This window comes from Notechis scutatus, chromosome 1, assembly GCF_049901735.1.
Source record: "Notechis scutatus isolate UNSWTSFEM ecotype Mainland chromosome 1, rNotScu1.2, whole genome shotgun sequence".
Taxonomy (NCBI): Eukaryota; Metazoa; Chordata; class Lepidosauria; order Squamata; family Elapidae; genus Notechis; species Notechis scutatus.
In genome coordinates, this window is record NC_142009.1 from 316,999,300 (window position 1) to 317,027,015 (window position 27,716).

The 27,716-nt window shown below is 40.1% G+C and overlaps 1 protein-coding gene across 11 annotated transcripts in view; it reads right to left on the reverse strand.

Moving 5' to 3' along the window:
* Positions 1–5,170: 5,170 nt before the first annotated feature.
* The window catches only part of FBXO34 (F-box protein 34), a 67,233-nt gene continuing 44,687 nt past the window's right edge, over positions 5,171–27,716 (reverse strand). For 9 of the 11 annotated variants that reach the window (XM_026670219.2, XM_026670218.2, XM_087952433.1 and 6 more), the window contains 2 exons: positions 9,183–9,392; positions 5,171–7,899 (listed from right to left, as the gene is read on the reverse strand). In XM_026670219.2, coding sequence (XP_026526004.1) covers positions 5,787–7,899; positions 9,183–9,262 — 2,193 coding nt within the window. In that variant the 5' untranslated portion in view covers positions 9,263–9,392 and the 3' untranslated portion in view covers positions 5,171–5,786. Of the gene's footprint in view, positions 7,900–9,182; positions 9,393–21,932; positions 21,956–22,098; positions 22,326–27,716 lie in introns of those variants that run through there. The other 2 variants (XM_087952432.1, XM_087952439.1) reach the window with 2 other exon arrangements.

Below are 27,716 nucleotides of genomic sequence, written 5' to 3' on the forward strand. Positions count from 1 at the left end.
TACCTGGATAATTTACAGCAAGTACATCTGACTCAGAAAAGTCATCTTTGGATTGAACTCCATTTCTGATTATCACATTGATGTGTCCATATAGTTTCCTTACCAATAAAAGATATAAATGATTTATCACCATTTTAGGGATGTATTTCAGTTTCTTTGTTACAGCCCCAAGATTCCCTAGTGGTTGCCTACATAAGTACTAAACTGACCTAACCCTACTTAGTGTCAAGCCAAACAAGTTGTCCAGGTGCTGTATTGTTCACTCAGATGTTCCTGCCAAAACAGCTTGAAATTAGATGTAGAATTGTCTGGCACAAAAAACAAATTCCAGAATGAACAAATATTGTGAACCATTTAGTTTGCACCTGGCTCAAGTACCTTGTGTCTTTTGAACATAATGGGAATGGATAAAACAGTCTATTCCTGCATGTTTGGCAATGCCTAAGTGGAAGTAGTGTCACATTTCAGACTCTATACAATATCCCATTGTGTATACAGATTACTTTGAAAAAAATCCCATTTCAGTTAAATCTGAGAATTGTTTAAGTTTAATCCAATCACAAGGATGGGTCTTGTTAAATTCCTTTTTATTAATAGCCCTTAATAGTTATGCAATGCTTTTGATTTTTAAAGTGTTTCACTGACTAAATCCTCCAAGTTTGTCCATATGAGGCTTATTGTGCCAGCCATCTTCATGGTCTATCAGAATAAGAGTTGGAAGGGACCCAATCCAACCCCTTGCTCAAACAAGAGACCCTATACATTGGACAAATAGCTGTCCAATCTCTTTTTGAAAACCTCCAATGATGGAGGATCCCAACTTCTGAAGGTAAGCTATTCCAATGATTTAGTATTCTCGCCAGGTAGTTCTAGGTTGCTTCTCTTCTTCGATTAGCTTCTATCCATTGCCGGTTGTCCCGCCTTCTCTCTTTGGAGAATAGGTTGATCCCCTCTTTGTGGCAGCCCCTGAGATATTGGAACACTGCTATCATGTCACCCCTAGCTCTTTTTTTTCACTAGATATAGACATATCCAACTCATGCAACCATTCTTCATGTTTTAGCCTCCAATCCTCTAATCGTCTTTGTTGCTCTTCTCTGCATTCTTTCTAAAGTTCAACATCTTTTTTATATAGTGGCGACCAAAATTGAATGACGTATTCAAAATGTGATCTTATCAAGGCATTATAAAGTGGTACTAACACTTCACATGATCTTGAGTCTATCTGTGTTAATGTAACCTAGGACTACGTTGGCCTTTGTACCTGGGTATTTGGTTTTCCTTGCCTAAATGTATAGCCTTACTTTTTCACCACTGAATTTCATTTTGATAGGGTTCAAGTCTACCTTTAGCGTTCCAAGTTTGTCAAGATCCTTCTGACCCTATCTTCTGGAATGTTTGCTACTCCTGCCAGCTTGACCCACACTTGTTGAGTGGTCCTAGGCAGGCAGTAGTGCGTTTAATGAATCCTTAATCTTACCTAGAATGTGCTATTCTGCATGACAAATTGAAAACCATGTAGGTCTTTCTTCAAATAACTTTACAAGCTAAATATTACAAAGGAGCCAACGCCGTCCTAGGCTGCATTAATAGAGATAGAATCAAGATCACATGAAGTGTTAATATCATTTTATAATAAGACCACACTTGGAATACTGCATCCAGTTTTGATTGCACCAATATAAAAAAGATGTTGAGACCCTAGAAAGAGCATTGTAGGAATAGGATATGTCTAATGAAAAGGACTAGAGGTGACATAATAGCAGTGTTCCAATATCTAAGGGGCTGCCACAAAGGGGATCAACCTATTTTCCAAAGCACCAGAAGGCAGGACAAGCAGCAATGGATGGAAACTAATCAAGAAGAGAAGCAACCTAGAACTAAGAAATTTCCTGACAGTGAGAAGAATTAATCAGTGGAACAACTTGCCTCTAGAAGTTGTGGGTGCTCCAACTCTGGAAGTTTTTAAGAAGAGATTGAACAACCATTTGTCTGAAATGATACAGGGTTCACTGCTTGAACAAGGGGTTGGACTAGAAGACCTCTAAGGTCCCTTCCAACTCTAAAACCTTACTCATGCCTATACATACATACATGCAGATTACTGTATATAGTCATCTTTGTTCTAGCTTTATGTCCTGTAGTTCAGCAACATCACAATCCTATTCCTGTTAGTAATTAAAAGAAAATGGGATGGTAGGTATAGTAATATGCATGGGAAATACGCAAGAGAGTAGCTGCCTCAAGAACTTAGGACAAAAATGGTGAAGAAACTGATTTCAGTTCTTTAATGAACGATACCAATTCTCTCAATTGGTTGTCTAATTACTGTACTAACTACAAATAAGTGATTACCATGAAATTTCAAAAGTGCAAGTCTGGTTGCCCCTCTATCAAGTGCCTTTTTTGGGATTGGTTTTAAGAGATTCTTATTTTACATGGATCTAATAAAAGCAACTGACCAAGAAAAAAGAAAATATTTACAAAGAGGAAAATAACATAGTCATAAGACGGCCACCATATTGCTGGTAAAGTGCTTTCAGTCTGAAGAATTCCAGTTGAGCTCCACTGTATCAAATTTATGACTGCCCATCTCACAAGAGGTGACCCTGGGTGGCACATAACAATTATGCTGTTTGGTGGCTATTTGTCCATTAGTTGTCCATTTTTAAGAAATATTTGGAAGAGCTCTTTGGAAGACCTTTATAGCTCCCACTGCCTTAAGAAAGTTCAAAACATTCTCAAAGATCCATCTCATCCTGGGAACCCCCCCCCTTTTTTTTTTTTGAACTATCACCATCTGGCAGACGTACAGAATAATAAAAACAAGGACAAATAGGCTGAAAAACAGCTTCTATCCTGGGGCAGTAGCTCTTTTGAATTCTGCTGTATAGTGCAGTGTTGGTGTGGTGTTGGGGGTTTCCGGTTCAATGTGTGAAGGGTGAAGGATGTCTGTTTATTGTCATGGTCATGATGTGCACTGAAGATGGGGTTTGATTTCGTGTACGATGTGCAATGACAATAAAGTAAATATTTCCCCCCCACGTATGGCTTAAAATGCCGTTTCATTTTTCATAGGAAGTGTGCTCCCAATCTACACTCCCCAAAACCAGAGAAGATGCTGTGACCTTTATGAGTGATAAAGTTTGTAAAATGTTAACCCTTCAACTCTTGAAATATGTTTTCATCTGAAACTGAGATCTGCAAGGGCACCAATACCAAGAGAGGGTTTTGTTGTTAAATGCCATGAGGTGTGTGTTGCCCTGATACAATAGATTTCCCAGCTGTTGCAATCTCTGATTCGGCTCTTGGCTGCCAAATTGAACCCAACCCTTCAAAATAAAGTCTGGATGCCTCCTCCAAAAAGCAGGATACCAACCGATGTTTTCTTGACAAAACATTAAGAGCAGGGGTGTCCAACCTTGCTAAGACTTGGGGACTTCCTCATGGCTGGCTGGGGAATTCTGGGAATTGAGGCCCACAAACCTTAAAGTTGACAAATCCCCTGCCTTACAGGAGATAATGGCCAAATTAAGGTTCCCATTACCCTTTCAGATTAGAAATTATTGCCTGGTTTCCTTAAGAACATAGCAATTTCTCCTATATTTTCCTCTCTTAACTGAAAATCTTCTCCCATCACTTCCCAATATTTAAGCCAGCTGAGCTGTTGTCTCTCCTTAAGGGATTTCTACACTTGGTTTATTTGCATTGCTGAAATTCTCAAATTATTCTGAACTTCTCCATTTATCTCTATGTGGCTTTTTAAAAGAAACACAGTACTGACAAATAAAACATTGCTTCCTATTTCTCTGAGTGTATTCTTCTTTAAAATAATTTAAATTTTTTGCCTCAAATGTATGAACTGTAAAAATCATTTCAATCTTTTGCTTTATATAGGGTTTGGTGTTTTTTTTTTTTTTAATGTGCAGTATCTTGAAGGTGTAATTTGCAGAGCACGTAACAATTCATGAAATTGACCAATCTTTCCGAAAAATATTATGGGATTTCTCATCTTGCTTTTTTTTACTTTTTAAAGGTGCCAAGTTCAAAAAACACTGCTCTAAAATATTTGTAGTATCTCCTTTTTATGCTAAGTAGAAAATTAAACAATTCAATTAAGCAATTAAACCACTGTTCAGGATATAGGACCACATATATGAGCCATGGTGGCACAGTCGTTAGCGTGGAGTACTACATGCTAGTTCATGCTACTTTTGCAGTTCAAATCTCACCAGGCTCAAGGTTGACTCAGCCTTTCATCCTTCTGAGGTGAGTAAAATGAGGACTGACTGTTGAGGGCAATGCGCTAATTCTGTAAACCGCTTAGAGAGGCCCATAAAGCACTGTAAAGCAGTATATAAGTGCTACTGCTATTGCTACATATTGACTAATGTAGAATCCAGAGAGAAAGAAGGGAATTCTTCAAGCTAAGGATAAATCTATTCCTTGATGTCCTTATTTGCTTTCATGACTTTCTTAGGATTTCTTAAAATTAACTATTTTGTTCATGAATTTTCCATAAGAGTAACAACTTATTCAGGAAGAACCAACCCAAGGAGATTACAATAAACACAGACTGAAGCCTGAAAAAAGATCTTGATTATAAAGAGAATCAAGCACATAAATCTTGCTCTTCAGTAATCAAAATATGATTTATGAGGAAAGTTGCTTTGTGAGGTAAGCAGCTGCTTTTAGTACAAGATTGAGTTGTTTGCCATCGTTACTGATTAAATCCCAGACTCTCCTATTAACCAGTTATATCTGGAGAAGAGTCTAGGTTTATTTTGAAACTGGCACCATACAAATTACGTAATATGTAGGTAAATACACATAAGTATAGGTTAGTAGTATGTTATTTGATCAAGGTCAATGTTTATTATGCAAACTAGCAATCTCAAGAAAACTTTGTCGATGTCTGAAAAACAATAGTGTAGGTTTAATTTGTGACGGCTGATAAAATTTTCTAGGATTTGCAAAATTTGTCAAGCACAGTTAACATCTGTAATATTCATTCTCATATCTTTGATATTAGAACCTGCTGCCTTTAAAAAAGAAAAAAAATAATGTGCTACAAAATACACATTTAATGCCCAAATAATTTCTTTTAAGTACTAGGTACTTAAGTACTTTTTTTAAGAACTGGGAAGAAAAAAAATGATAAAAGGACAGGTTTAGAATGCACATTTTATTAAGTAAAAAAACCCCCCAAGGTAAGGTGGATGCAATAGACTGGAGCTCTCCTGCTATGTGACAAGAGTCTTCTTTTTCCTGCTACCACCCTCAAATATAACCTACCGCATATGTGTTCTAGTCTAGTTTTAAGGTTGTCCAGTTAAACCATCATTTTTGAAGATTGATTTTTTTTTTTACATATTTAGAGTTTCTTTTCAGAAACCATGTTAATATATATTTATATATATTTATATATATAAATGTATATTTTATACACGATATACAGATTTGAAAACGAGACACTTTTAAAACACAGGACTGTAGCCGCAAACACTTGAGGCACTGCACTGCCGCACTTTGATGTTGTTCAACTGGCTGTCAGACACCCAAGATGAAGCTACTCTAGAGCACTTATGTACACGGGTGGGCTAAACACAATCTTTTCTCTAAAAGGTAAAAAAAGGCCTTTGTGACTTAAAGTATGTGCAGTTTCGTAGCCCTGTGGAAGAGGGAAAGAAAAATCACCCACAAACTATACACAGTGTAAACATCACAAGGCATGGAATTCTCCTCCTACCCATGATTTGAGGCTCCCAAAAGACGTGCAGAATGTGCTAGCAGTCCTCATCTATTTCCCTGGATTTCTTGTGAATCGCACGATTAAGGTTATGGCAGGCGGGGACCCAATGATTGTCATGAAGGCCTAACTTGCATCCAGGGACATTCTTTTGGGATCTGTGACAACACATCCAGTACCCAGGGCCATAAGGTAAAGCTTGGCAATAGGGCTTGGGATGCCACCGACATAACGAAACATCACCCTTGGTGTACTTCTTTTTGCATTGCTTGCAAGGGTCTTCTCTATAGCGTGGATCACGAACCCAGCGTGAATCTGCTGGCCTGACATTATAGTACTCAATGATAAATTTGAAATATCCACAAGTGCATTTGAGTGCTACCAGACTCTTGGTGGGCAATAAGCCAAATATCTTCACCATAATGTGGTGGGGCAGGAAGACCAGATATTGCTGGGGCTCCAATAGTTGCTGGATCTTAAACCTGGTTTCCAAAAAGTCATGAGACCTTTGCCTCTTTAGATGAGATGAGTCAAGGATCTGCAGTGCATTCTCTGAGGAAACATCAGGGCAGTCACCTAAAACATGGCTTCTCATACAAACTTGGTCAGCAGAGGAAGCTTCCTTTCCTTGGGTCCCTGCTGGACATTCCTCCGTAGGAGACTCTACTGACTGCAGGCACTCTTGGGAGATTTCACATTTGGATAAAAGCAAGAAAAGTCTTCCTGGAAGAGAATCTTCACCAAAGCTCAAATCAGAAGATTGGGGGATTTTGCAACTCTGATCTAACTTGCTGGCAGATATGCTAATATTTAGGGATTCACTCACTCTCACATTTGCATTCAAACTAGGAACATCTAGTGATTCTTTTGGTGTACATTCAGTTGAAGATTTGTTATATAAGAAATGTGGAGTTATCTGAACAGCTTCTGAATACTTCAAGGGATGTGACTCAGTGGCGTTTTGAGAGTCATACCAGTTGACAGATATGGTTCCTTGCACATGCTGAAGATCATGGTTGCCTTCAAGAGAATCCTCAAAGGAAGACTGGCCAGAAGATGGACCTTCCCATAAACTATCTTCCACTGAACCATTGTGCTTTGATCCCCACCCCACCTTCTCACCATTACATTCTTCTTGGTGGAGGACCAGAGATGATACCTTGTCAGACTCGTTCTCTGGTAATATTCCACTTGCCAAGAGCACTCGCCCTACATTCCGCCGGAAGCTACTATTTCTAGACAAGCTCCCCGCTTCACGTTCACTTTGGCGCCTCAGGCACTCCGATTCAAGCTTTGCAACCATCTCCAAGACACGTACTGGCTCAGCCTGCTGCTCCACACTGTGACTGCCACAGGGTGGCTTTTCAGATGGAACCTCGCAAGCCCTGAAGTCAGAAAAGAATCCAGGAGCAGAAGGGGCAACTTTAGGTTGCCCGGCAAACCTGGGCACAGCAGAGGCACTGGGACAGTTTCTGGTGCAACTGGCCAGCAAAACACTTGCTCTTTGCTCCAGGAAAGCAACCATCTCGACAACTGATAATGGCCGACCAGGGAACCCCCCCTCACCACCATCATTCACATTATGTACAGAGCAGTGCTCAATGCCGCAGGCAAATGGCTCGGGCTGGTAGCACCTCGCATTGGCCTCTCTCATCCTTTCCAAGTGGATCTTGGCCTTTTTGATATCTAGTGACTTTTTCCGGCGTTTGGTTGCTCGTCCATCTATGTCCCAGGTGCTTTTGTTCTTCATGGAAAATACTCGGGTGTCACTACATAGCTGGGCTGCAAAAAAGGCTATTTTCTCTTTTGTGTTCCCAGGCTTTACAACTGCCCAGATATCCAGCAGTCCTTCTTCCTCTTCCCCCTGATGGATGGAGGCAGGCGGGGTAGCTCTCTTCTCTTTGACCCTGGGTGCTTCCACATGGCTTTGGTTGATGTTCCTACTGCAGAGTGTATTGGTCGAGAGGTTCCCCAATGGTTTCCAAAGAGGCGGGTTGGGTGAAAGGTTTGGCTTGGGATTCCTAGGTTTTTCATCTTTTGCCAATCTCTGTTCGCTCATGGGTGGGCTTCGTGGAGAGTCCAGGCTTATTTCAAAAGATCTCTCTTTCTTCTGTAACTTGAGATAGGGCTTTAAGTGCATTCCAGATATTCTGAACAGGAAAGGGGAAAGGGAGTGAGAAAGAAAAGATACACTTTTTAAAAATTGCTGGTTTAAGGGTAAAGATGAATTTAAGGATTAAAACTGCTTTATGAAATTTGGAATCATTTACATTGTGGGTTGGGCTGCAAGTGCAAATCACTGTATCAGGGATGGATAAACCATATGGAAAGGTCCTTATGTAGCCCAAATTCTTTCTCTTTTTTCCTATTCTTAGGACAACTGTGTGATGGAAAGCTACAAGCATGAAAATTGGTAGCATCATTTTCTCAAATTACAAATATAATAGATCTGTTAAGATTTCAGCAGGATTAAGGTACCTATTATACTTAAAAGAAATACAGAGAAAGATAATAAACAGCAAATTTGTTTTTTTTGAAGGGTTGGAGGTTTGGTTTTATTTAGAGTAATGAATATTCAGCATGTCTATTTAATATCTTATTTTTTTTTAAAAAGGAAATGATGCTGCCTCAGTGGGTGCATCTTTGGCAGCCACAGAGGCTGTGAACAGGTAGCCGTGCAGAGTAACTGAGATCCAGAGCGAGCGAGCTGCTTATCAGGAACCATGTTACTTTGCACTCATGTATATGTAAGTAGTATTCATCCCACCTTCCCTGATGTGGGGATCCCAGGCTGAAGAGGCAAGTGGGATGCTGGCACTGCTTATACAGCACCAGGACTCCAGAGGGAAGGTCCAAAGGAGTGAAAGGAGCTTTCCTGAAATCTCAACTGATTTTGTGGCAAAATCTACAATCTACAACTGATGGTGCTGATTCCAGTGGGTTGGCAATTCTGCAAGTTGGTCCATACAGCTTTAAGTTGCTAACCTCACCTTCTCCCAGAATTCCTCTGTGGTTTATATCAGTGTTCCTTAACAACTTTAAGATGTGCGGACCAACTCCCAGAATTCCCCAGCCAGCACGCTTTAAAGTTGCTAAGCTGAGAGATGCTGGTTTATACGACAGTTCATTTGCTGCTGGATCCCTTTTTGGATATCCAGTATTTAAACAATTCAAATAATTTGATGGGTTCCTATGCCCCATTCAGAAACAGCCTGATCTTTCCTTTTCTATTTCTGAAACAAACAGTGTATTGTAAATCAAACCCTGCCATTTTGCTAGGGATGCAACCTATAAACCTAGGCATCCCTGGGGACATCCCCACGCTAGTTTTCTTAGCCAATGAGTGCAGCAAATAGGAAAGTGATTCCCAAAGCAGAAGCCGGAAGGCTCTGGAGCATTTCACTTGGCCACAGAAGGCACACGGCATCCCTACCGTTTGACTGGGTAGAAGGAGGAGGATGCAGAACTCAGCAGTTCCCGGTGGAGGCCAGCTCGGCAGGAACTCTTCATCATCACTCTCCCCACTCCCTCCCCCCCCCTCCACCAGCCGCAGGTTGTCACAGCCAATCCATCTCAGTCCACTGTCAGGGCTCTTGCATCAGTTTGTTTCGCCCCTTGCAATAGCCAACTGGGTCTTTGACACCTAAAAACCATAGGGAAGAAATAAAATTATGTGATCAGGCTTCAATTAGTAAAGCATTTACAACCCACCAGTATTTCAGCCAATATTCGGGGGGCTAAATCAGGAGGGACACAGATTTATTTGCAGAAGTAATAACACAAAGGCTAAGCAATCAGATGGTTTCTTATGTGTGTTACAATTTGCAAACCATGGAGTGTGAATCCAGCCAACTATGGGGTGTATACTATAACTAAGGCTATGTGTGCATACAATCACCTGTTATTCATCTGCATCAGGACTTATGCAGCTTTCAAAAAGCAATCCTTTCCCTTACTTCTTATGCCAGGTAATCACATTTTTCTTTTGGACTTTCTGATGACGGATTTGCAAGGGTCCAAAGTTTAAGTAACATGCACATATACAAATGCAGCCATACGCTATAAAAACCTATGCTGTAATATGCATAATAACAAAAGAAAGAATTGATCTCACAATATAATGGTCCTTTAAAATTACTTCTATAGTTATTTGGGTAGAAATAAAAACAGGAAAACATCAAAATTGTAAATGTTCTCAGAATGCAATGCTGGCTTTTAACATTTTACCCAGCATATTGAATTTTGGAGAGAAACAACAATAAATCTTCAAGGTAGCTTCTTAGAGACATTTCATTACCAGACTACAGAGCATCATTATGGGGAATGGAGATTTCTGGTTGCTTACATAGGGTAGCTTATTCTACTAGCCCTGACTGGGATATTTTTCCATTGATTTGGTTTTGGGTGGGGTATTGTAAACACAGACTTAAGCTAACTTGTACTGATGCCTCTACTCTTACACCTGGAAAGAAGCCTAGAAATTTATCTGAAGCAAACACAGAACTTGTGGCCAGAACACAGGGTGGAAACCAAACCCCATGTTTGTTAAAAATACAGACTAATATAAACCTTAGCAATCCAGCTCTTTACGAACAAACAGACATCAATATAATTGTATTATGGATCCCCATGAAACAGCATCAGTGTGTCACTTTATATGCTTTGGAGAAATGTCAATTCTGTCCCTTTATCTCAGGAATCCAAAGCAGGACGACACTGGAACTCAGCAAGAAACATCTCTAGGACAGAAGACTAAAAGCTATCGTGAAGCTGCAAAACACCACCACCATAACTCTTATAGGAGTTATATATTTCCACTCCTGGTCAATAGATGCTGTGGACTGTCAGTGCCTGCACGGCACTGGCCTAGGATATTTGAAGGACTACTTTATCCTCATCATTTCTATCCATTTCATTAGGTTGCACAGGAGGGGCATGCTGTAGGTCCCATCTATGAGGGATTGTCATCTTGCAGGAAGGAGGCCTTTTCTGTAGCTGAGCTTGCTCACTGAAATACCGTATCACCAAAGTCCAGTTGGTCCTGACTCTCTTCACCCTTCAGAAAACCTTGCAGACCTGGATGTTTTCCCAGGCATGGGGGACAGGGTAGTCCTTGACTTATGATAACTGAGTCCAAAATTTCCATTGCTGAGCGAAACAGTTGTTAAGTGAATTTTGCTTCATTTTACGATCTTCATTGCTACAATTGTTAAGTCAATCATTGCAGTTGCTAAGTTAGTGATACGGTTAAGTGAATCTGGCTTCCCCGTTACTTTGTTTATCAGGCAATCGTAAAAGGGGATCACATGACCTCAGGACATTGCAACTGTTATAAATACAGGCCAGTTTCCAAGCGGCCAAATTTTGATCAGGTGATCTAAAGCAGTGATCCCCAACCTTTCTTATGCCGCGGCCCGGTATCCCCAACCTTTTTTATGACGCGGCCCGGTACCAGCATTAGCTGGCGCCGCCATCTTTTTTTGATGAAAAAGTGCTTCCGTGAGCTTTTCCGGTGAAAGCTCACCGAAGCACTTTTTCATCAAAAAGATGGCGCCAGCGCTCGTGAGCTTTCGGGTAGAAATGGCTTTCTACCGGAAAAGCTCACCGAAGCTAGTTGGCGCCATCTTTTGATGAAAAGTGCTTCCGGTGAGCTTTCTACCGGAAAAGCTCACCGGAAGCACTTTTCATCAAAAAGATGGCGGCGCCAGCAAACCAGCGCCCAGTAGGACTTGTTCCACAGACCGGGACCGGTCCGCGGACCGGTGGTTGGGGACCCCTGATCTAAAGGATGCTGCAAGGGTTGTAAGTGTGATAGTCATAAGTCACTTTTTTCAGTGCTGTTGTAACTTTGGTCACTAAGTGAATAGTTATACGTTGAGGACTACCTGTAATCTGTGCTATTGGTGAATGATGTGTTCAGGAGCCACTTTGTGTTAGTTGGTTGTTGTTTTCCTGTGACTTAGTGTGATATGCACACCAGATTAGTGAGTTAAGATTATTCTTTAGCTCTCACTAGGGAAGAACTGGTGGTCAGATGTCACAATCAGCATTTAACAGTAGATCAATCTGCTAAACCTCAGTGGCAGGGTGGCTGAATTTCAGTGGCATAACTTTTCAGCTAAAAAAACAACAACAGGAAAGTAAGGGTGGGAATGGCTTGCCAACCAAAATTCATTAGCCACTGTGATCTGGTCCAGTGTTTATCATAGGTAGACCTGATGCAATCACAAAACTCTCAAAATGGTCTATGCAATCAGCTTTCCTGACTTAGTCTTGGTACCCACCCAACTTAGTATGTTGGGAGAATAACCTGTACCTTTTTGAACTGTTGTAATAACCAACTTTTTGAAAGTAGAATTTTAAGCCATCTGAAAATGGGTTGCTAAGAAAAAATTCAGCCAAGAATTATTTCCCCATCCAAGCTGGAAATGATTGGAAATGAATTTTCAGCACACGAATCACCACATCTCTAACTAGCAATCATTTCCAATTACAAACCAACTTTGAATAATTGACATAACAAAAAATAGATGAAATCCTTGCAAACTGACCCGAGTCCCAAAATCTTCACTTTTTGCTTATCTGCATGTCCATCATCATTTATGATCAGGTGATTCTTGGCTAAATGTGCCAAATTTCCTACCCCATTTTCTTATGTATCCACTCAACCTCATCTCAAAGCCCTCTTAGCTAAAGGCGAATCCCACTGATTTGAACAGAAGTTACTTCCAAGCACAGATGCTCAGGCTTGCAGGACGTTTTGCTGCATTTATCAAAATTCTCTGCTGTTTTGTTAACATGGGATAAAAATATCAGACTTAGTAATCAGAAAGCTGTTCCATTTCAAATAGCTCATCTGGCTACCCGAGGGAGGGGGGGTGTCCCAGAGGACCACAGTGAAACAATACGTAAGTATGCAAATGCCATTCAACTCTGCCAAAACCTCAAGTTTCTTCAGATTAAATCCACCCTGAGAACTTCAATTAGTAGACAAAATGTTTGCATTAAAAAAATAATAATAAAATGAGTGATATAATTAATTCCACAGCTGAATAGATGATTTATGACCCTGACAAAAGCTGCTGATACCGCTGTGAGCCTGGAGGGCAAACCTTTATTGGAAGCCCTGAACCAGTCTTCCCCAATGTGCTGTCCTCCTGATGTGTTGAATTGTAATTCTATCTGGCTGGAGATGACAGGGGAGTGTAACTTAACGCATGCTGAAAAACAGACATGATCTATTGCCCCTGAAAGGAAAAACAAAGGTAACATGGATGGGATGTGAGCTATTAAAGGCAAAGATGGGGAGGCCTCCTGCTGGCAAACCACTCCTTTTCCCGTGTGTAAAGCTGTCCAAAATCCTGAAAAATGGATGGAAATTGCTTGTTAACATTCAGCTACTTTTACCACTGAATGCTGGCAACACACACTGAGTGCTGGTAGAGTGCAAATGGGGTGTTGGGCTGAATCAAAGGCTTCGCACAAAAAGTGGACTTTGGAAGAAAAAAAAGAGGCTGAGAAACTGGCAGGTGTTCTAAGAAGCAGCTCCTGATAAGAGGACAGCAATGTCACAATAGATTTTATTATTGTTGTTGTTGTTGTTGTTGTTTTGGATGTACACTGAGAGTTTCTGTATTGCAGATAAAGTACTCAATTCAATTCAGCATCTTAAAAGGTTAGAGACTCTGCTCTCCCAACAGCAGCAGCGTCCTGACCAGCACAGTCCCTGGGCTTCACTATTACACCAGAAGCTAACTGATAGTGCAGCAGCACCCAATATGTATCCTAAGAAGAATGCTGTGCAGAGACATAGAAAGCCCAAGGTGCTTTTTCAAAAGGCAACTGGACTGTCTTTGTTTTTCCTTGAAGATATTTCAGAATAATAATAACAACAACAGAATAATGAGTTGGAAGGGACCTTGTAGGTCATCTACTAGTCCAACCCTCCCTTGCCCAAGCAGCATTTCCTACACCATTTCTGACAGATGGCAGTCCAGTCTCTTCTTGAAAGCTTCCACTGATGAAGCTCCCACGACTTTCGGGGGCAAGTGTTCCATGGGTTGATTGTTCTCACTGTCAGAATTTTTTTCCTTATTTCCAGGTTGTATCTCTTCTTGATCAGTTTCCATCCATTATTCCTTGTCTGGCCTTCAGGTGCCTTGGAAAATAGGTTGACTACCTTTCTGTGACAGCCATTCAAATATTGGAAGACTGCTATCATGTCTCCCCGGTCCTTCTCTTCACTGGACTAGCCATGCCCGGTTCCTGCAAACATTCTTCATATGTTTTAGCCTCCAGTCCTCTAATCATCTTTGTTGCTCTTCTCTGCACTCTTTCTAGAGTCTCAACATCTTTTTTTATAGAGCGATGATCAAAACTGGATGCAGTATTCTAGGTGTGGTGTTACTTAGGCTTTATAGAGGGGTATTAGTACCTTACGTGATCTTGATTTCTTCAGTTCAGAACTGAAGAAACTCCTTAGATGAGAAGCGAAACGTCTTCAAGGGAAAACAAAGAAAGTCCAGTTGCCTTTTGAAAAAGCACTTTGGGACAACACGATGACTGAGAATCTCCATAGATAGACATCGAGAGCATCCACTCCCTGCTCTTCAATAGATTCCTCAAAAGAAGCTGACCATGTCCTACAGCTCAGCAAATTCATCCAGGCAGTGATAGCACAAAAAGCATTGGACTATTTCAAGTGAGACCCAGTCCAATTGTGGTTGTCCACGTAACAGTGACATATCTGCATAAATTCAGAGAGACATTCCATTGAGGATGGAAGGTGACAAGGTGGCTATTTCTTTTTAAAGACCTATTCTGAGTACTTTCAACTGTGTATTCATGGTGACCTCAATTCTTTCTTCTGTTTCACTGTGGTGCTTTATGTCACAATCAATAAGGCTTACACACATTTTCCAGTATTTTCTCCCTAAAAGTGTTCCAATGCAAGTAGATAAGTGATTTTCAAAGAGTAAAAAAACTTTGTGGAATGTTAAGCACCGAGACACAATTGTCTAAAACTGAACACAACAGAGATAGAAGAAAAATATTACAGAGAAGAGTACAAAGAACAAGATAGCACTTATTAAAAACAAAGCAAAATTGGTCTGATCTGTATAAGCAGGGTGCTAAGCTTCTATCATGAAAAGGTGCATATTTTATCCCATCTGTTTCACAGAGATAGCACATATGAGTCTTCCTGCTTAATTTCCTCTCCAAAGGAGAGGTGTTTTCCACACAACATACAATAACACAAAGTTTAGTGCCAGAGATATTCTACAAACACCACTTTTCCTGCTGGTAATGCCAGTCGGCATTTCTGTATCCAAGACACATTTTCACTGATGAGGTCATATGACTTTATAAGGGCTTCTGAATCCTTCTATGTTTAGAATGCCAGAGAAAATGTTTATCCTATGACGTTATTTGACTTTTCAGGGGTTTCAAAAAGGCTTAAGTATAACTAGGTATGCTTAGCCTTGTGAAGCGCACTGCTCTTCAACACTTTTTAGGACAAAGGGGAGGAAAATGAAAATAGAGCATAGAAAACACTGTAAATATTTTTACTCCAAATGCTAATGGAGTGATCGAAGGATCACAAAATGGAGTTGCTTGGAGGTGGGGGCATATCAAACACAGATGACTATAGTACATCTATGTTGCACCAATCTATGAGTCAGGCTTGCTAGCTCTTCCTGCAAAAAACAAAAGTCAAGGGGGAAAAAAGCTGGATCAATCTAATTAATAAGCACATCAAAGCAGGCTTCCACAAGTTTGAGCAATAAAAGCAGCCAATGACTGCTTAAAGGAAGAAGTTGTACTCCTTATTAGATGCTGATATTTCTGTAATGCTGTACAGTAACAGCCTGAAGAAGTCAGTTGGATGTCAGCAAATTCAAAAACCACAATCCCAGGTATTGGAAGCCATGCAAGAATCCCCTGAAGCAAATGGCTGCTCAGCAGATCTTTAGGGTAGCAGAACTACATTTGATCCATGTATACAATAGTAGCAATCTGGGTGTAGATTGCATTTTAAAGCTTTTTAAAGGGGAGAGAGGGGTTTCTGTATGATTAGCATTGCTTTTAACAAAACCCAAGAATTCTAACAAAACCATGCAAGTTAAAATTGGTCACTCTACAAATGATAAATAAACCAAACAACACACTTTTTAAAAAGTAGTGATATAACAGCTATAAGAAAACTCCATAATGATTCTGAAGAAACAATTCATAAAATCAAATTGGCATAAAAAATTAAACATGAATCTAAATAAACTCTTTTGTGGAATACTGCACTCAAACAAGGCGCCCACAGGATACTGCAATTTTGAAAGATGAGCTGAGTTGGGGGGGACGGGACTCTGAGCAACTGGATGATCAGAGCCTGAATGTATAAAAATGGAGGATCCCTGATGAGCTGGGAGAAGAGATGACCACCCACATTGCATCAAAATGCAAAATGGATGAGAAGGATAGAGTTTGGTTGAACATACAGCAAAGTGTCCAATCTTCATGCAACCTTTTTTTTAAAAAAAAAATGTGTCTGGCCCCAGGGGCAAAGCACTGTTGCCATTGAAAAAAATTAACAGTACACCTTTAAAAAATCTGTTCTGTCGAATGTTAACTCCTGCTGAACTATTCTGTATAAAAAGTAACCATCTTAATAGCCTTTGTCTAGTCTCAGAAGAATGACCCATTTTTAGTCCCAAAGATATAGTGCAATTTTTGTTGATGCAGGTAATTAGACTGCATTGGGAGTAACTGCAGATTGATGTGGTAAATCAAAGATGTCCAACTAGGAAACTCAGAAGTCTATCTGTTGTGGTAATTAAAGCCGCTTAACCTGAAAGGCCATTCAAGCAGACCTTGAATTCTTTGTGATTCAATTTTAACTAAGTTCAAAGCTTATAGAATGCTAAGAAACAAAGATAGTAAAACTACAATTTGCACAACTCCCAAAAAGATCACAGGCTTTGACTGAAACAGAAACAGCAAGCTGACACCAATGTTTTTAATTTTCTTCAAAGAAGGAAATGACTATACGTTTTAAAGAATCTAAAAATCACTTAGCCTTTTTTCTCTCTACTTCTTTTCTGGGGTTATCCCTAATACTGGCTGCTTGAGGAAACAGTGCAAGACTTTTGCTGTGCGAGAAAGAGGAGAAAAAGCCAGATCCAGCAACTTCATGTAATCCAAAATTCTGTTAATAACCAGCCAGATTAGCCTTGGGCCTTCTAGATGTAGGACTATTAACTCCCTATTTACAATTTTTATTGCCACATTAAAGCAAGCTTTCAAAATCTGGGGAACTGGAGGGAACCGTGTTGGTAAAGGCTGGAACAGAATGTTTCCAAAAAAATATGGTCTGGCTACAAATCCTCATAGAGATATTAATGAGGAAAAACAGGGGTGGGAATCAAATTTTGTAACAGCCAATTCTGTGGGCGTGGCTAGGTAGGCATGGCCATGTGACTGGGTAGGCGTGGTTTCTTTTTTGGCAGCAAACCTTTCCCCCCCCCTCCATTTTTGGGGCCTTCTGGGCCTCAGGGAAGCCTGGGGGGGAGGCGTTTTTGCTCCCAGAAGGCTTCCCTGGGGATCATGAAGAGAAAAAATGGAGTACAGGGAGGGCACGCAGCACCCCTCTGCATTCCGTTTTGGGGCCTTCTGAGCGTCAGGGAAACCTCCTGGGAGGGGGACATTTTTGCTCCCAGAATGCTTCCCTGGGACTCAGAAAGGAAAAAATGGAGCACAGGGAGGGCACGCAGACAGCATTGGCTGAGGAATTCTGGGAGTTGAAGTCCACAAGTCATAAAGTTGCCACGGTTGGAGACCCCTGTCCTAGATGGCTCTTTTTTCACATACTCTGGGGAAGACTGAACTGAATGGGACTACAGGCAAGCAGAGGGAGAATTCATCTTCACACATATATAGTGGAAGTTTAAACACACAAAATGCTCACGCCAATTACTAAGTTAGCTCATTGCATCATATAATGAATCACCAACCATAGCCTATAAAGAAAGCCTTGGGAGGGGATCTAGAATTAGAATCCTAGATGCCTTTGTTCTTGGGGGCCTTAGTTTCTCTCTTAGTAATTTTTGTTATTATTAGTGATTAGTGTTGTTATTTTATTATGTTGTATTTAACCTTTCACTGTAAGAAGAGAATTATCAAATGTTTAGTGGCACATAAACCCTGGTAACTAAGCAAGTCAGTGAACGAATGAACGAATGTGTTTATTACACATCCTGTTAAATAAGAGGATGAGAAAAGTCAGCTTTCTCCGAGGTCTTATCGCCACGACGGGGACTCCTATTTGAACTACATCTCCGACCATGCTTTATTACTGCCAATGGAGGCTACACGTACAAAGTCAAACACTTTCACTGCCTTGTTAAGATTCTTCATGATGTCAAGCAAATGATCCTCTCTGTCTTTCCTCCCAGAAGTGGAGAGAAAACAAGCCTAAGAAACTTGTTTTTTTCCATTTTGGCATTCACAGTGCTGATACTGGAGATTTGACTAACTTCCAGCTGGGGACTGCTGTTTTTATTACTGCTACTCAAAACAGATCCTCCCAGTTCATACTGTCAGGAATCTGGAAAGTCACTGGACTCACATCACACCCTGAAGAACTGAGAAAAGTTCAACAAAGAGGCAAAGCAATGCACCAGACTGCCATCAATTATACAATATACAAGATTTTCTTCTTGAAAGCAACACGGAGCCCTCACACACACACACATATGAATTCCTCTTTACAAAGTCATGGACACAGTATGGGATTGGACAGGATGCCTCTCAAGTTTGTAAAGTTGTATTGTGGGCAGGAGCAACGTGTGGTCCCTCAGCTCTTTTTCTTTTGGTGACCCCAATGACTCAATACGTTGTCTATAAAAATGTGGCTTTATTTTTTTCTTGAGGGCGGAAAAAAGACCCATGAAGGCTAAACACTCAGATTTCTCTAAAATTCTCTAAACGAGCCCAACATTTTGATTCTTAAGTGAAACATTTGTCAAGTGAGTTTTGATCCATTTTATGACTTTTCTTGCCACAGTTGTTAAGTGAATCACTGAAGTTGTCATGTTGGTAACATGGTTGTTATGTGAATCTTGCTCCCCCATTGACTTTGCTTGTTAGAAGGTCACACAGAAGGTGATCAAGTGATCCCATGACATTGCAATCCTCATAAATATGAATCGGTTCCCAAGTATCTGAATTTTGATCACGTGACCATGGGGATGCTACAGTGGTCATAATATTTTCAAAATATTCATAAGTCCCTTTTTTCAATCCCATTGTAACTTTGAATAGTTACTAAATGAACCATTGTAAGTTAAGGACTACCTGTACAGAAAACCAGAGACAGGCAACTCTGTAATTCCCACTCACATTTTCTAAAATAGTTTCCATAGTTACTTGCCATTAGGTACGCTGCCCACACCTGACAGTATTTAAAACCCAAAGCATCAGGTTGTGTATCTCTGTATTAAACATCATACAACCATCAAATGCTTTGTAATATCTAAGAACCTGTAATGTTTGAAACAACTAACGTAAGTCTGACTTTTTTTAATAAAACAGCATTAACTGTGTACTTGTAAGTATGGTCATTTAAAAGGTGAATATTCTGCTCTAGAATCTGATCTAATCGTTTTTTTTTGTATAGATCCACTGCAGTCAATTGGATATAAGATAGATATAATTACTGATTTCAAAGGGGCTGTTCCACGTGTAACTAAATCTGGATCCATTTTTGTACTTTCAGTAAAATTTTCTAAAATTTAAAAACTGTTCTTGTATGCAAGGGATTTCATGGGAATCAAATCAAATGCAGGACTCACATAAAAAAGCTTATATTTGGAAAATGAAAATGGGGAGACTTCTAGTTAGCAAAATATCTATAATAGATTTTTGAAGTGCTTCATAACAGCCTTTATACCCATATTTGTTATTAACCCAAACTTAAGACAGAATGAGGTGAGCACAGCAGACAACTAAATGTATAGGACCTCAGCTAAACTTTTATTCATGGTCAGGAAGCTCTTCTATATACAGTAGGTAGTCCTTCCTAGGTCGCATGAATCCGTCTTGGAAGCAGGCGCTATTTTTGGAGCGGCCACAATGAATTTTAGCCACTTTCTGGGACAAAGCAATGTGACCAGTAGAGTTGCCGAGGGATGAAGCAGCCTGCCCTCTTTCCCCAGTGCAAGTTCCAGATCTTTTAAAGGTTAAGTGTGCAAACGATGATTGGGGTAAGGGGGGGAGAAGGTGGGGGACCTGGTGGGGTGGGAAGCAGGACCAAGACCTGCAGGGACCTGTGTGTGTGTGTGTGTGAAAGGAGGTCCAAAACTTGTGGGGACCACAAGGGGTGGGAAGCCAAGCATGGAGATCCTCAGGGGGTGGGGGAGTCCTTGGGAGGCCTGGCATCACACCCACACCCAAGGAACTACTAAACTGCATCAGGGACAGCAGAAGTGCGAGTCATTAAGTAAGGCAACTTTGTGACCATAATAGCTAGGCTCTGTCAAGGATTGTCATACAAGAAATTTTTTAAAAAACCACTGCTTTGTCTTTTGGCAGTTTAAAAAAAGCATAATTTTATTATTTTCTGCCAGAGAGAATAGGCTTGAAATGGTCATGGGTTGTTGTTGTTTTTTGTTTGTTTGTTTGTTTGTTTTTGGCACATTCGGTTTCTTGGTTTTCTTAAATTTAAAAAATCAAGATTGTGCTGCTTGTTTGAGGAAACTCAGGAGAGGGGGGACTGGGGATTGCCAGTGAATATCCTATTAAAAAATATCTAATGAAAATATATCTGGATCAAGATTACTTCTCTCTTTTCCCTGATAATTAATTTTCTCCCATAATCTCTTGCTCTTTTTTCCTCAAATCATTCAATACTTTGAAGCATTAAAAACCTAGAGGTCCTTCTTCAGAAAATCCATCCATATATTTAGCTTGGAATGTAGAAAATTGCCAAAACACAACACATTAGCCTATAGAATTACTAATTCATTGGCTGATCAGTGAAACTGCCAATTACTCTCAACCAAGGCTCAATGCTACCGTTTTTCTAGTTTTCTAGAATGGGGTACCCAACCTTGGCAACTTTAAGACTTGTGGACTTCAACTCCCAGCAAAGCTGGCTGGGGAATTCGGGGAGTTGAAGTCCACAAGTCTTAAAGTTGCAAGGTTGGAGAGCCCCATATCTAGAATAATAAAATGAATAATAATAATCCACCTAAAAACAGGGCTTGTTTGTTCAAGCAAAATAACACAGCAGCAGCAATTTTTGTGGGCACTGCAGGAGCACAACATTTTCTTATATCAGTTTTGATAAAACTGCCAGGTATGCAAGCAAGCACTTAGAGAAAGCACGGAGATACATGGCAGCAAAATTCTCATAGATGTTCTGGGCTGAACTCCAATAATTAAAAAAAAAGGTTCTACCACCACTAAGCTATTTTAATCTTATAATGTGCTTGTTTGCAACAAGAAGCCATCGGTGCAAACAACAATGAAACAATAAGATTTGGGTACTCTTTGAAAGCATGCAAATAAAAGCACGGGAAACACCCATGAACTCTCCTGGACACAGGAGCAAAGAAATGAAGGACGGAGCAAAATAGCAAAACCTCACAGGGAAGGAAACACGTGTTTCAAGCTGGCGTGGTGAGACGAAAGCCCTAACGTTTCTCAGTTAAAAATAAATCCCTCAAATGGGATTGCTTATGGGAAATTGCATTTCAGAGTTGAGGGGGGGAGGAAATAGTACCTCACTATTATTTCAGCGGCCCTAGGGCTGCACACCCTTTTTATTTGTAGCCACTTCTGCAAGCCAACAATAGGCAGCATGATTATAGGTTCCCCCTTCATGGCATGCCAAAGCATATATGCCGTGAGATTTCAAACAATCAGCACAGCCTTCATGGGAGCAAAAGGTTGCAGCCAAATTAAATGGGTGGAGACGCCGTTCCACAACCTTGGAATCTGCTCATAGGATATAGGAAAATATGACCAGAGTTCCCTTTTTTCCAATGAATAAAAGGGGAGGGGGGGAAAGGAGGAGGGGAGCTGGGAAGAGCGTGGCTCAGTAAACATGAAATGATTCCAATGGGATACATTCAAATGAGGCCACAACACTGGAAAAACAATACCAAAGCAAGTGGAAAATATGTACCGTGCTAGAACAGCCTTCGCCCATCTCTTGGTTTGGGATGACGGGAGCATTGACCCAACTGCCTGGAGAGTACCAAACTGGGCAGAGCTAAAGAAAAGGTTTGAACCCCCTGCCCTTCCTTTACTCTGCTATGCCAGAACAAAACACGTATCCAAACAAGAAATACCTGCAGCAGGTCATTTCCTCTTCAAGGTCGGTCAGCAGGCAGGCAGAAGCAGCAGCTGATTCATGCACCACACTTCTCTTCTGTTTATGCAAGCAGGCTGACACCGGCGAGGTGAACTGCCCCACTCCACTCCCATCCCATCCCTGGAGTTTCAATCCTGTCAAAAGTCCACCTGCACTTCACCTGAAACAAAACCCAGGCATCATCCAGGCACTGAAACCACGTCCTTCGGGCTGTGACATCAGTCCGTTACCATGGGAATGAGGAGGACGTTCAGAACCCAGCCTTACAGAACTGCTGCAGGATCAATCAGCAGAGGCTGTTTTTCCACGGCACAAAACCGGTCCAGATTTTCTCTTACACTCGAGAGAAGACTGTCTTTTAGCCAAAAAATATGTCCTTGAAGAAAAGCCACATCCAGATTGGGGGGGAGATGGCAATTTAAATGTACAAACGAGGACCTAAGCTGAACAGCAAAGCACTTAATATATTGGGCATACAGAAGTTCCCAGGTTCAACCAGCAGCGTTGACTAATCAGCACTGCAAACTCTCCCCTGACATCTTACAGAGCCTTTGTGGGTGGGAATAATAGGCTTGAGATTGCTAGTCAAGGTATCTGAGTCAGTTCACAACAGATGATTCAGGTGCTTGTTCAGCTGGATTGAGAAGCACCATCATTCCCAAGGTGGCAAGTTAAATAAAGGCTATGAACTATAATTAGAAAAGAAAATTAAGCTGTAATATTAACAGCCCTGAAGGTTAGAAACTTGGTGGTTGCTCGTTCCCTCCCCCCCCCCCCCAAATGAAAAGCTAATATTTTCAGGATGCCATATTGAACAAAAAAGGTCTGTCTGCACACGATCCCTGTTTTTCATCACACCAAATACACTGGAGGATGAACATTCGTGAGTTGCTGCTGTCAAACAGTCCTCATCATCTGGGAATTAATATTAGTGGGGGAAGAGAAGTTACGGTAGGGAGGTTGAGCGCTGCGGTTTAAGAAATTGTGGTTTTAAATAACTATTTTTAAGATTTGCTTTGCATTGCCCAGGGATTCAATTTAACTCAGGTTTTGTGTACGCACTTGCAAAACAAGCCAAGTTATAGCAAATACATTTGGGTGCCATGAGCTTGCTTGTGATAAAATGTTAATAAGAAAGGGTTTTCTGGATGAGAATAGAAAATAAAGGAATGAAGGACAGTGGAACAAAATGATATATCCTTCATCAGTCCATTTTAGAATGAATCCCAATTTAAAATGTAGACAGACATTTGTTGCCAGGGCTTGAAGGCAAATGTTCATAAATGTACCATTCTTTCCCTAAAGGATTTCATTCACAGCCTGAAGATTAATTTCAAATTTATATCTTGCTAAACCATATATTGGAATGGGGATAGGAGGGGAAAATATACAAAATTATTTGTTTCTATTTTTATCTATCTATTCAAGGTAGTTAAAAATGAAATGTCAAAACATACAAAACATATACCAACATAACCATTTAAAATTTGGCAAAAGAGTTTCATCTTAGCTGCTCATCTCAAACGAGAGATAATATGAATACAATGTCCAAACTCCCTACCATTTTTAAAAACTGTTTGGTTTGGGTTGAGGCACCAGGCAAGAAACCATGAGACTGTGCGTTCAAGTTCAACCTTAGCCATGAAAGCCAGCTGGGTGACTTTGGGCCAGTCATTCTCCCTCAGCTCAATCCACCTCATAGGTTTATTGTTGTGGGAAAAATAGGAGGAAGAAGGTATATTGTATATGTTTGCTGCCTTGAGTTATTTGTAAAAATAATAAAGGCGGGTAATAAGTAAATAAATAAGGGCTTGCTTTGACACAAAGATGACAATACATGGAACTTTATGGTTATGAAATATACAACTTCTAGACCAGGGGTCCCCAACCACCGGTCTGCGGACCGGTCCCGGTCCGTGGAACAAGTCCTACCGGGCCGCTGGCTTGCTGGGCGCCGCCATCTTTTTGATGAAAAGTGCTTCCGGTGAGCTTTTCCGGTAGAAAGCTCACGGAAGCACTTTTTTATCAAAAAGATGGTAGCGCCATGCGCTTCGGTGAGCTTTCTGGCAGAAAGCCATTTCTACCGGAAAAGCTCACGAAGCGCTAGCGGCGCCATCTTTTTGATGAAAAGTGCTTCCAGTGAGGTCACCGGAAGCACTTTTTCATCAAAAAAGATGGCGGCGCCCAGCTAATGCCGTACCGGGCTGCGCCATAAAAAAAGTTGGGGATACCGGGCCGCGGCGTAAAAAGGTTGGGGATCACTGCTCTAGACCATAGTCAATCTGTCACATGAGCTCTAGGACATTTAATTCTACCATACTTCCTAAAAACTCATTTTTCTCTGCTTTCAATTGGCTCACCCAATCCAACATATGTCTGAAGGTCTTCCCAAATCCAGTATTTGTCTGAGGTGTTGGGCCTACCAGATTTATCACTAAAATATTTGCCAGCCACCTCAGTGTACTGCAAGTGAAAAGCAGGCATATTACAGGAAGTTGCCTGCACAGCAATAAAAAGTTTTGAGGGCATTTTAAAGAGCAACATATTTATTATTACACAATATTTTATGAATCATAAGTTCACTTCACCAGATACAGATTCAATGTGGCAATAACTATCAAAATCCAAGTGCAGGTGTATCACAGAAAATTGTTTACGGAGTCCTGACTCAAAATGATTCAGACTCCATATAACATTTTATTTATTTTATTTTATTTTATTTATTTTTGTCAATTGCTTACAAGATAATAGGTATAAGTAAAAACATAGTTATGAATACATGGATACATATAAGAAAAGTAAAAAAAATAAAACAATAGGACAGGGATGGTAGGCACGTTGGTGCGCTTATGCACGCCCCCTCTTAGGAAAGGGGTGAGGTCAATAGTAGACAGTCTAAGTGTTTGGTGCGATTAACTTTGAGAAGGATCTATTGTTTGCTCTTGTGTTGTTATGGTTGAAGCTGAAGCATTCATTGACAGGTAGGACATTGCAATGTATGATTTTATATACTATACTTAGATTGGACCGAAGGCGGCGTAGTTGTAGGTTTTCTAGGTCTAGAATTTCGAGTCTGGTGGCATAAGGTATTTTGCAACGAGTAGAGGAGTGGAGAACTCTACTTGTGAAATATTTCTGGACTTTCTCAACTGTGTTAATATCAGATATGTAATGTGGGTTCCAGACTGATGAGCTGTATTCGAGTATTGGTCTAGCAAATGTTTTGCATGTTCTAGTTATTACTAGAGAAAAAGCTACGTAAGATTAGGTTAACAATTCTTAATGCCTTTTTGGCTATGTAGTTACAGTGGGCTCTAGCACTTAGATCATTAGAGATGAGTACTCCAAGATTTTTGACAGAGTTTGGATCATCAACAAGGTCTTGACTATTCAGCCTGTATCTTATTTTCTGACTTTTTTTTGCCAATATGTAGGACAGAGCATTTATTTGTTGAGATTTGAAGTTGCCATTTGTTTGACCATTCTGATAGTCAAGGTCTTTTTGAAGGGTAGCAGTATTATCTGTGGTGTTGAATAGCTTTACATCATCAGCGAAGAGAACGCAGTTGCTCTTGATATGATCACAGAGGTCATTTATGTAGAGTATGAAAAGATTTGTTCCTAGAACACTGCCTTGGGGGACACCACTGTTGACAGGTACAGAATTTGATAGGACCCTCCCAATTTTGACCATTTGTTGTCTGTTTGACAGGAATGTTCTATCCAGTTATGCAGGTGTCCAGAGATACCATAAGATTTTAGTTTTAGGAGTAGTTTGTCATGTACCCCTGAATCAAAGGCTTTACAAAAGTCTATGTAGATTGCGTCTATTGTTTTGCCCTGATCGAGTTGTGTAGTCCATATGTTTTTGCAGTGTAAGAGTTGAAGATTACAGGATAGCTTTTTCCTGAAACAAAATTGTTTAGTAGAGAGTAGGTTGTTTATTTCTAAGTGGAGGATGGTGGATTGGTTAATAATTGATTCCATGACTTTACAGGTGATGCAGCATAAAGAGATTGGTCTGTAATTTTCAACTAGGCTGGGTTCTCCCATTTTGAAGATGGGAATGACCGTGGCTTGTGACCATAGTTTTGGCAAGGAGCTGGTCCTGAAAATTTTTGCAAAGATTATGCTTAGAGGTTCGGCTATGGCAGTGGATAGCTTTTTTAAGAAGTAGGCACATATTCTGTCCGGTCCAATAGATAGAGATGGTTTTAGATTGCGTAGTGCTTTTTCAACATTGTCTTCTGTAAAATCGATATGTATTAGATCATTGTAGTTGTCTATGGTTCGACTAGGAAATACTGGGCATGATCCATTGCTGTTTACAAATACTGAGCCATGTTGGTCTTTGACCCTGGAGAGGGAAATCCTGAATACTTCTGAATTGTAGACGGACTGACAGCTGTCATCTTGAGAAACTTCTTGAATCTGGAAAAAAGCTTTGTCCTTATGAATGAAAATGTTCAATAAGACAGAATCCACAATTAAGACTGAAACCCACATCTTCTAGTCAAAGTTCAGCACCACCAAGCTACAGGAATGACGTATGTGAAGTGGAAGCATTTTCACTTAAAGCCAATCAAATAGTCTCACCAAAGCAAAGCCTTCTGGAAAATACTGGAAAAAGTCTGTGCTGTAGTACTTCATCTGCACAAAACACAGATCTGGAGCTTGATGTGCTCTGATCTAGTTCAGAGGATATTTCCGATGTTTGGGACATTTCTTTAAGCACATTCATAGTTTTGAAGGATTTTTTTGTCAACGGGAAGAGAGTTGTACAAACAACAAGAAAGACAACTCTCCAAGTAGCTGGTTGACCGTCATATTTTGGTTCCAAGCAAGCAGACTGGAATTACAAGGATATTCTAATCACAAAGGTGGTTGAGTGCAAATACATTTTCTTTCTTTTCTTTTTTTCTTTTTTTTTTTTGGTAAATTTTATTGGTTTTTAAAAACAAACATAAACAAACAAAACATAAAAACATCAAACTTTCTTCCGTAGGTATACAAACAGTGTGCCGGCTGGTTTAAAATCATTTTGTGCATCCATTTCATAGTCTTCAATTACAGTTACATTACATAAAAGCTCATATTATCAATCAAAAATTAAATACCCTAATATCATTATTCATCAATCATTTGACTATAATTTTATTCATTCATATTTTACGAGATAACCACAATTTACTTAATTTATTTTATAACAGTTCATATTATCCTCCCAAATCTATCCTAAAAACATTTTGTAGATATAATAAAAAAGAAATACATCTTTATATATTTATTATTTTCTAAAAATCTACATATTTCATTACTGTATTTTATTGTCTAACCATTGATAGAAAAGGTCCCAAATTTTATAAAATTGTTTATCCTCTTGTTCTCTAATTTCAAATGTCAATCTACTCATTTCAGCACATTCCAATATTTTCTTAATGATTTCCTCCTGTGATGGTATTTTCTCATTTTTCCAGTTTTTAGCAAATACAATCCTAGCCGCTGTTAATACATTTACAATCAGGTATTTTAAATCTTTGCTATATGTTTCAGGTAAAATTCCCAATAAAAATATCTCTGGTTTCAAGTCTATAT